The 11,043-nt window shown below is 39.2% G+C and overlaps 1 protein-coding gene across 2 annotated transcripts in view; it reads left to right on the forward strand.

The window, feature by feature from the left end:
• The window catches only part of LOC143021328 (tudor domain-containing 6-like), a 24,952-nt gene extending 14,621 nt beyond the window's left edge, over positions 1-10,331 (forward strand). Inside the window, exons 1-2 of one of the 2 annotated variants that reach the window (XM_076178737.1) lie at positions 2,005-2,091; positions 2,323-10,331. In XM_076178737.1, the coding sequence (XP_076034852.1) occupies positions 2,437-9,765 (7,329 nt within the window). In that variant the 5' untranslated portion in view covers positions 2,005-2,091; positions 2,323-2,436 and the 3' untranslated portion in view covers positions 9,766-10,331. Of the gene's footprint in view, positions 1-2,004; positions 2,092-2,322 lie in introns of those variants that run through there. The other variant, XM_076178736.1, reaches the window with a different exon arrangement.
• The last annotated feature ends 712 nt before the right edge of the window (positions 10,332-11,043 follow it).

Below are 11,043 nucleotides of genomic sequence, written 5' to 3' on the forward strand. Positions count from 1 at the left end.
ACAAGGTGCAGGGATGACCTGTCATCCAGAAGGTGCTCAGATAAGAGGGAGGGTGGAGGGGTGTGGAGTGTGTTCAGGGATAGAATGGGTGGAAATGATTTTATGCATTTCCCTTTTTGGCTACCTGCCTTGTAAGGGGGGAAAAAGCCTTGGTATATGTATGTATGTATGTCAGTCAGTTAAACAACGCATCACAAACCTAGACAAAATGCACTCCTAAACTTAATGCTCTCAAATCAATTGCTGGAACAACATTCGGACAAAACAAACTACCACCACAATATGCAAACAATGTATATAGTCAGTGATTAATTATGCGAGCCCTTATGGGCCCGTAACCTCATAAAGACACACCATAGCACCCTGCAGACTATACAAAAAAATCCTAAAGACAATTACAGGCTGCACAAATACAACATACATAGATCATCCACACCATATAATGAAAGTCCTCTAAATAAAAAATCACAGCCCACCCACTACTCTACATGACAGAACATCTACACATGCCAAGAATCATCAAAACGACTCCTAGACACCTATGTCATACTCAAATACTTTCTCCTCTTCGTCCACAATCACTAGACACCAGCCTCTGAAAGCATATCCATAATTTTATCTCTCAGTGTTCCATCAAACTGAAAGAAGACACATTGCTGCATGCCAAACCCCCCTGATATCCATCCCTTGAAATCTTCTCACCTGAGAGGACTAGGTTCACCTGGCAGGACAGGGTTCAACTGGCCAGACAAGGGTATGACCATCATTCAGCCCTTCTAAGTTACCAGGAAAGACTGGATGACCTCATCATAGACAACGGTTCAGGATGCAGCACTTTACCCCCATACCACACAACACCTTATGGAAGACTGCATTGTACACAAGCATGTGTGCTAACAACACAATATCATAATCATATCACTCACCGCTCCATTAACACACTGAAAGACAACACACTGCTGCATGCCAGACCCCCTGATATCCACCCTTCTGAATCCTCTCTCCCACGAAAGGACAGAGTCCACTTGGCCAGACTGCGGTGCGGTCACCACCCAGCACTTCTAAGCTACCAGAAGAGGCTGGATGACCGCGTTGTGAACAGCTGCCCAGGATGTAACACTTCACCCCATACCATACAACACATAATGGAAGACTGCATTATACACAATCATGCACGCAAACAACACAACATACACTCTATAAAGGATTTGTGGGAAAACCCAGTTTTGGCTGTAGCATTCCTTGGGGAGACGGGACTGCTCGGACAGTCTAGGGAACGACAACAACAACAACAACAACACAATATACACTCCATGAAGGATTTGTGGGAAAACCCTGTTCCAGCTGTAGTGTTGCTAGGGATCAACAACAATACCAACAACCCTTGATGGAGGAGACAGGTGGATGCTCATGGAACTTATGTATGGAACAAGTTTTTTAATCCTGCATAGACATATTTGGAATGAGAAGGTCTGGTTGTATTTACCTAATTGTATCTTACGGGAAGGAGAGCTACGCTCGTGGTGTCCCGCCTTTGTATCTCGCAGTGTCTAGTTTGCTTTTAAACTCATGAATGGTTTTTGCGCACACTATTTCCTTGTCCAGTTTGTTCCAAGTGTCTACCACTCTATGTGGAAAACTGTTTTTCTTCAGATCTCTTCTGTAGCTATGTGTTTTGATTTTCATACAATGTCCTCTTGTGTTTCTCATGTCCCAGCTTAACAAGTCCTCTATCAAGTATTTCCATGCCTTTCATGATTCTGTAGATGGTCAGTAGGTCACCTCTCTCTCTTCTTTGCTCCAGAGTCGGTAAATCTAGTTTAGCCAATCTCTCCTCATATGACAAGTTTGCGAGTGCAGGTGCCATTTTTGTTGCTGCTCTCTGGATTCTTTCTATTTTCTTTATATTCTTTTTGTGTGGGCTTGCTTGGGGAAACTGGGGAATAGTAATGGTTTGTATTTATCTACTTGAATATAACTAGGGGTCAATCATTTTTGGTTCTTAGGCCCTGCTATGGAAGTGCTGGACTTTGCTGTATGGCTTAGACCTAGTGATGTAGCAGGGGACTGGAATGACCTTTCATCCATAAGGTGATGAAATGGGAGGGGTGGTAAAAGTTAAAGCTTTTGTATTAGATATTTTGTGAAATTTACTTAATATAATTTTGGATTTGGTGGCAAAGGGTTTAACCGCTGTGCTGCCAGTTTACACCTCCAATCATTCAAACTTTTCTCAAATAGACATCATGTCACACTTAAGTTTTCAATCTGTATTTGCATGCCAATATTCAATACTGACAGTGTTTTTGTCATTTGATTCAGGTGTACATTGTGCAGTTGCATGGTGAAGAAAATGGTCTTCCAGTTGTTGCTTTTACTGCAAAGGACGTGGCCAGTAACAGCAACAAGGTTTCCAAGCCAGATGACCCCAAGTTAATGACAGATTCAGTAATTTCTAAAAGTGTGGTAGACAGTAGAGAAAGTTACGACACTAATGGTGTAAAGGTCAGTTTGCTGAATAAAGGAAGAGAAACTTTAAAAGTTGTACATGTGACAGATGATGGGATTGTATGGGTACAACAGGGTGCACAGGAAGATGATTTAAATGCCTTAATGGATGAGCTGGACAGTTATTGTACAGGTGAGGGAATGGAGAGTATTGTTATGTGTGCAGAGGTGGAAACTGAGAAAGTCTATGGGTGTTCGTATGAATTTGATGAAGGTTGGTACAGAGCTCGTGTTGTTAAATTGCTTGAAGGCAAGATGTGCGAGGTGCATTATATTGACTATGGAAACTCCGAGATGGTGTCATATGCCTCTCTCCGTGTTTTGCCACCACATCTGCTTAGGTTAGAACCTCAAGCAATTGGGTGCATTTTGAAAGGCTGGAAGCCTTCAGTCATGAGTGTGGAGAAACTGAAAAGCCTTGCTGATATTTTTAAGATTGAGGGGCAGTTGAATGAGAGCACTGGGGAGTATAAGTATTTGGAGAATGTTATGGTTGGTGGCGAGCCTTTCATTACCTTCCCAAATGACCTAAATTGTAAAGTTGATGTACCTGTTAATCAGGAATGTAAAGATTCAGATAAAAGTTTAGCAAATCTTGGAAGTACAGTTGATGATGATGATGTTTTTGTAAGAGATAATGGAAATTATAGTAATTTGAATGGTAGTAAACCAGATGAATTAAGCTTGTCAAAGAATAGCACAATGCCTTTGTCGTGTGAAAGAGAAGGATTTTCATTGGTAGCAGCATTAAATGACTTCAAGAAGAAAAATGGAAATAAGATAGGAAATGGCACAATCTTGCCAGCTGTAAAATCTCCTTCATTGAAAAAAGACAAAGAACGTCAAAATGTAGAACTGGAGGAACTTGCAGTAGTTCATGTGTCAAAAGACGGTACAGTATGGGTTCAGAAGTGTGTGCAGGAAGAAGCTTTGAATTCAATGATGGATGAACTACACAACTTTTGTGTGGAAAGTGAGGAGTCTTTAGCATATGGAGAAGTAATAGAAGGGGAATTATATGGATGTTTGTTTGAAGGAGATGGTGGATGGTACAGAGCTTGTGTCACAAAAATTCTGGATGAAGAAAGTTGCAAGGTTCATTACATTGACTATGGGAATGCAGAAACTGTGCTTTACGAGTCCCTGCGAGCTCTGCCAGCTAATCTCCACAAGTTAAAACCTCAGGCCATTGGATGCAAATTAGGTGGCATGGAATCTTTGTTAGATATGGATAAATTGAAAGAGCTTTTAGAAGTGACAGACATTAAAGGCCAGATAATGGAGTTCAAGGATGAGAAGAAATGTTTGGAGAATTTATTGGTAAATGGCCAGCCTTTTATTGAGATCTCTGGTGGCCAGGATTGTGGATTAGATATATTACCTGATCAGAAATCATTAAAATTGGAAAATGCTAAAAATGAATTGCAGTGTAATAAAGTTGTGAAAGAGGATACATATGACTTTAGTGGATTTACTACTGAAGAAATGTTATCATCCAAAGAAATCACAAGAATGCACAAATCATGCTTTGGTAGAAGTGAATTCAAAGATAAAATACCTCAGAATGAAACATTAGATAGTGAGGATGCCGATCCATTTGTACTTGACAAGAGAAGGGATTCCCCTAGAGTTCCATTGGAACAATTTGAAGTTGCCCACATTTCATTAGATGGTGTGGTATGGGTCCAGAGATATGCACAAAAACTTGCCCTGAAATCCTTGATGGATGAACTGCAAAACTATTTTGTAGAAGACCAGAATAGTATAAAAGTTAAGGATGTGATAGAAGGTAACATCTATGGGTGTTTATATGAAGTAGATCAGATTTGGTATAGAGTCTGTAGAAAGAGAGTGCTTTCTGATGGAAAAGTTGAAGCTCATTACATAGACTATGGCTTCACTGGTACAGTCTCCAGTGAGGTTCTTCATGAATTGCCTGAATGTTTCCATAAATTAGAACCACAGGCGATTGGGTGCCATTTAAGTGGTTTGAAACCTTCATCTTTGGATTTTGACAAATTGTTGGGGCTGTTGGAAGGATACGAGATATGTGGCCAACTGAATGAGAGTAGTGGGACTTATAAATGTTTGGACAATGTAGTAATTGATGGGAAGTCCCTTATCGCTTTTGCATATGCCCAGGACTGTGGGATAGATATTTCATGTCGGCAATCTGTGAGATCACACCCAATAGCTTCATGCACAGAAAGCGCAAGACTAAACATTCATACTGAAATTGCTAAGGGAAGTAGTGGAAAGAATTTCCATGATGATATTGAACAAAATAAATCTGCTCCCAATCAAACCCTTGAAGTAACATCATCTAGAAGTTTAGTATCCGTATTAGAAACAGAGTCATATAATGCAAGAGAGGAAATGGAAGAGTATGATAAATGCAATGCAATTATATCTGAAAAACTAGCAGTTGTTTATATTTCGTCAGATGGTATTGTATGGGTCCAGAAATGCTCTCGGGAGCAGGCTTTATTATCTCTGATGGATGAACTACACATGCATTGCTCACAAGATGACGAAAGCTTGTTACATGAGGAATTGAAGGAAGGGGAGCTATATGGATGCCTTTATGAAGCAGATGAAGGCTGGTACAGAGCAAGGGTCTTATCTCTGCTTGATGATGAAAAATGCATGGTTCATTACATTGACTATGGAAATGTTGAGTCCACTTATTGTGAAGCTCTTCGTGAATTGCCAGCATATTTTCTTGAACTTGAACCTCAAGCAATTGGATGCATACTAAGGGTTTCAGGATGCCCACAAGTGAGTGTTCAAAAATTAATGGAACTCACAGAAGCATCAGAGGTGTATGGCCAAATCAAGGAAGGAGAAGGGGAATATAAGGATTTGGAGGAAGTTATAGTTGATGGGAAACCATTCCTTTCAGAAGAACTAGTGAATGAAATAAATACATCTCATAATCAGTCTATAATGGATTGTAGAAATACAGATGGGATAAGTAGAGACAAAATTATAACTGAGGAGAGTGGAAATGGTGCAAGGGATGGTAGTACAAATGAACCAAATGAAATGCACTTGAATGAGGCAACTTCAGTATACACACAAGAATCTTCTTCAGTAGAAGCAAAATTAAGTGACGTCTCTCTTATTGATAAAGCCAAGAGGGATTATCGAAATACCAAAGTGATGAATAGTGATAAGTCTGACACGGTACCTGAAGAAGATTCTGTAGAATGCCATAGTGGAGTCTCCGAAAAGCTTGTGTTTGTGCATCTCTCATCTGATGGCATTGTTTGGGTTCATAAGTGTTCCCAGGAAGAGGAGCTGAATTCTTTGATGGATGAAGTTCATGCCCATTGTGAGGGAATTAGTGAGACTACACAGTTAGAAGTACAAAAAGGGGAACTGTATGGATGTCTATATAATGTAGATGATTGCTGGTATAGAGGTCGTGTAGTGAATGTGCTTGATGACAAAAGATGTGAGGTTCATTACATTGACTATGGAAATACCGATATTGTATCTACTGATGTTCTTCGCAATTTACCAGAAGCTCTTTGTGGCTTAAAGCCTCTAGCCATTGGATGTAAATTAAGAGAGACGACAAAAATTAGTGTAGATAAATTGAAGAGCCTTGTGAAGGAAGGATCTGAGATTGAGGGCCAAGTTGTGGAAGTAAGTAACGAGTATAGCTACCTAGAGAAAATCATGATTGATGGTAAACCAGTGTTGGCGTCACAGGAACAAACAAGAAATTCATGTACAAGTGCCATATCATTAGAAACTACAGATGGAGCAATAAGTGAAGAAAATAATCAGAGCTGTGATGTTGTTGTTCTTCTTTCTGAAGAAAGTGAATTGGGTACTAAAGACCTGAATACAAAATTTTCTAGTTTGAAATTAGATGGTGAGCTTGGAAATAGACTGGAAAGAATTGAAGTCCCACACAATACAGAACCTAGTCAGCTGTCTTTAAAGGAAGGAAAAGGCCTTGATGTAGAGCAAGAACAACTTGTTGTCGTTTGTGTGTCCTTAGATGGTATTGTTTGGGTTCAGAGGTGTGCACAGGAGGATGTAATTTATTCCATAATGAATGAACTGGAATCTCAATGTGCATCTGATGGAAATACAGTAACATTTGAAGAAGTGGAAGAAAAAAAGTTGTATGGATGCATATATGAAGAAGACCAAAGCTGGTATAGAGTTCGTGTTGTTAAGTTGATTGATGTTGATAGATGTGAGGTGCATTACATTGACTATGGAAATTCAGAAACTGTTTTGTATAAAGCTCTGCGTGTGTTGCCAGCACCTTTTCTCAGCATAGAGCCCCAAGCAGTTGGATGTGAACTGAGTGGTTTTAAGTCATCATTGAATGTCAAAAAGCTTAAAGGTCTTCTGGAAGAAATGCAGATACATGCCATTATTAAAGAAGGCACTGGAAAGTTTAAAAAATTAGACAAGATAGTGATCAATGATAAACCATTTTCTGCCTTTGTTAATGATCACAGTCTTGCAATAGATTTGCTCTCCAGTGACTCAAGAACTTTGTCTGATGCTGGTGACGAGAGCACGAGAAATAGCAGTAACATTATTGATTCTGATGACACCAGTTTTTGTAGTGGAAATCTTCCAGTACCTCTAACTCCTGAAAAGGCTCGAAGTCTAGATGAAAAATCATCCTCAGTTAGTTTGAAAAATGGTAACAGCCATGGAGTGGACTTGAAAGTAATGGAAGAAAGAGTGGAATCTTGCCCACTTGGATTGAAAGGTAATACTAAATTCCCTGATGAAGTAGTGGAAAAACTTAAAGTTGTTCATGTTTCATCAGATGGTCTCGTGTGGGTACAAAGAAGTGCACAAGAAAAGGCCTTGCATTCCTTGATGAATGAATTAAATTCCTGTGCTGCAGGTGATGAACAAATTTTAACATGTGATGAAATAGAGGAAGGAAATTTGTATGGATATATATGCAAAGCAGAAAAAAAATTATATAGAGTTTGTGTTTTAACTCGACTCAGTGACGGGTGTAAGGTTCATTTTATTGACTATGGAAATAAAGAGACAGTTTCGTACGAGAGACTTCGAATGTTACCTACATCTATTTTGGGAATAGACCCTCAAGCAATTTCTTGCAGAATTAAAGGGTTGAAGCTTGATATCAGTTTGCCTCATCAGGTTCAAGAACTTATGCTGGGCTCAGATATAATGGGGAAGATCAAAGGGACCGATGGAGATCTCAAGTACTTGGAGGAAGTAACAATTGATGGAGAACAATTCTTACCATCTCTAGATTATAATGAAAAAATGGAGAAGGATGATGAAAGTATGTATGAAAAAGAAACAGACTTAGAAAGTGAAAATAGGGATGGACTAAGTAGTAATGTTCATTTATGCAAAGAAAGGAATTCCCTTGAAATTGTGGATATTATGGAAGTTGATTTTTCTTCATCCACAAGGGCTCCAATGTCTATGTCTACTCCAAAAATTCAACAAGGTCCAACAGAAACTAAGGAAAAAATGTTCAAATTTGAGACTAATTTTGAGATGGAGGAAGCATCGGAAGATGTAGGGAAATTTAACGATAAAGAATCCCATGCAAGTTCATTAGATGATTCTGTTTTGGAGTCGCTCACTGTGGTTCATGTTTCATGTGATAAGATTGTTTGGGTTCAGAAGTGTTCTCATGATGAAACATTGTATAGCATGATGGATCAGCTTTATCATTATTGTACAAATGACAGTAAGATTGTGAAATGTGAAGACTTGAAATTAGGAAACACATATGGATGCTTCAGTGAAGCTTATGAATGCTGGTACAGGGCAAGTGTGATTGCCATACTTGATGATGGAAAATGTGAAGTTTCCTATATTGATTATGGAAATGTTGAGACTGTATCGTGTGAAGTTCTTCGTGATTTGCCCTCACTTCTTGGTAATTTGGATCCTTATGTAGTTCCATGCATGTTAGATGGTTTGGATCTTGGTTCACAGGAGGTAAAAGAATTAATGAAGCTGACATTTGCCACTGATGTAAAGGGACGGATAAAGGAGGCTGAAAGTCCATATAAGAAGTTGATAGATCTGCAGATTGAGGGCAAACCCTTTTTGTTGTGGTCAAAACATGAGCATGGCTCTGAATTTCCTCACAAAGTATACATTTCGAATTCTGAGGGAGCGAGGAATGATCGAAATGGAGAAAAAGAAATGAACAACGAAAATATAGAACAAGACTTTGGGCAATCTCCAGTATCTTCTGTAGTTGTAGGTTCAGTCCCAAGACCTGATAGTAGAATGGTTCTTCATAAAGAATTTAGAACTCTGAATGAGGTTACAGATCTTGAAGAACAGATTCAATCATCTGATGGGTTAGGTAAGGATAGTGCTTCACATTTTGACCCAGATAGTTTAGAAGTTGACCAAGATAATATATATTCAAAACAAGAGGAACATGATACTTATACTGATTATGATACATATTTTGAGGAAGATGGCAAGCCTCTTGAAGATACTTCACTTCTTTATCAAGAAGCTTTAGTTTCAAGGCAAGAGGGTTCTCAATGTCAAAGAGATGTGGAGTGTGACAAAAAAAGTGATGCTTCTGGAGAATGTAGCCAGTCAGTTGTACGTGAAAATGTTGAAGAACCTCAGTGGTATGATGGATTCATTGTTCATCTAGAGACCTCTCCACTGGCCTTATGGCTCCAAACTAATAATGCATGCCATTATCTGAATAAATGGGAGTCGCTCACTCCCGATGATCTGGAGAACTTTGAGAAGTTGACAATAATCAAAGTTGGAGCAAAGTGCCTTGCTCCACTTTGGTACACTACCCAACGAGCCTGTGTCAAAAGAATTTTCACTGGAGATGATGATCATGTTCAGGTGTTTTATATCGATCAAGGAAAGAATGGCGTCGTCTTGAAGGACGATTTGTGGGTATTGCCAAGCCATATGGAAAGTGTCCCACCTCTGGCATTTAAACGCCTGCTACCAATTTTTGTACCACCTGTGTGCGAGTCGTATGTGTTAACTCTATTAAGAGATACAGTAATTAACAAGAAATGTCTGTGTGTTGATTTGAATGGTGTAAATGGTACTCCAATATTTGAGGATAGTTATGGAAATATTGGTGTATCGGTGTGGACTGAAGTGGGGGAGGTAATTCGCTTTCTGTCAGTAAGCAATTTAGGCACAGTATGGGCTAACCCTAAGCTGGATAAAATTTCACGTCTATTAGCTTTACAAGCAGAAAAAAACACCAAAACTACAGATGATAAATGATACAATTAGCCAGAACTTCCCATGAACACAGACAGGTTAATTTATTCTGAAGAATGTCAAATAATTTTACTCGGATAAGGTAATATTGAACCGAGGGGAATCTGGATGTCTCTCTGTTCAGGATGTGCCCTGTAGGTGATACTGTATTCTGACATCAGCCATAATGAAGTATATATATATAGGATACCACTGTTGTAGGGGATGATTGTCCTTTAGTGTTGGTGTAGGAATTTGGAATGTATTTAGTTAATATTTTTTATGTAAATGAAAGGAGTGGTCTTTGATCCCGTTGTGTAAGTTACAAGAAGTCTTTGTAAAATACAAAGGGACTTGTTTCATATATGTATACATGATTACCTTTAAAGAGAAATTATTAGTATTATAATTTTTTTATTTTTTTTATTTAGGATTCCCTAAGGATGGGTAAAGTAAAAGTTAATGTTAGTTTCTTTTTTAAGCTGAATGTAATTGTGCTGTGTATTTTCTGAAATTTGTAAGCAGTAAGATAATTTTTTTAGAAGGAAGTGTGTACCTGTTGAATAGCTGTAATAAAAAGTAGTGTTTCATCTTATGTATTATTTCATATTGTGCATATATTTTGATGATTGGCCTGGTATAGAAAAGTAGAAATTATATATAGTAACTATAGATCTCCAAGGTTGACCAGAGGCGATAACCATAGTTTCTCAATACATAGGTCATACCGCAGTTGAATGTTGGAAAAAAGAAGCAGTTTCTCTCTTTTATAGACTTATGTGTGTGTGTGTGATTCACCAAGGTCTTGGATCATGTGTTGGACTCGTGATCGACAGCTATTTCCATCCCGGAAGAGAGCTCAGAGCCCATATATGACCTATTTATGGGTAATGCTATGACCTTACATGCACATACCCAACTCCCCGCTCACGAGAGTTGGAGGAACGACTCGCAGCGCAGCAGTACTGAAATTATTTCAGACCTGGGCAGGATTCGAACCATGACCGCCGTAGTGGCGGCCGGGAATTCTACCACTGCGCCGTGTGTGTGTATATTTATGTATAATTGTGTGTGTGTGTATAGTGTGTATATGTATACGCGCGCGCGCACACAAACTCGATGGCGCGGTGGTAGAAATCCCGGCCGCCACTACGGCGGTCCGGGTTCGAATCCCACCCAAGACATAATTTCAGTATCGTTGCGCTGTGAGTTGTTACTCCAACTCTCGTGGGCGGGGAGCTGGGGTGTGTGCGTGCGTGTAAGGTCACAGCATTACCCATAGATCGGTCATATATGAGCTCT

Source organism: Oratosquilla oratoria, chromosome 42, assembly GCF_046742065.1.
Source record: "Oratosquilla oratoria isolate Oo_2021 chromosome 42, ASM4674206v1, whole genome shotgun sequence".
NCBI lineage: Eukaryota > Metazoa > Arthropoda > Malacostraca > Stomatopoda > Squillidae > Oratosquilla > Oratosquilla oratoria.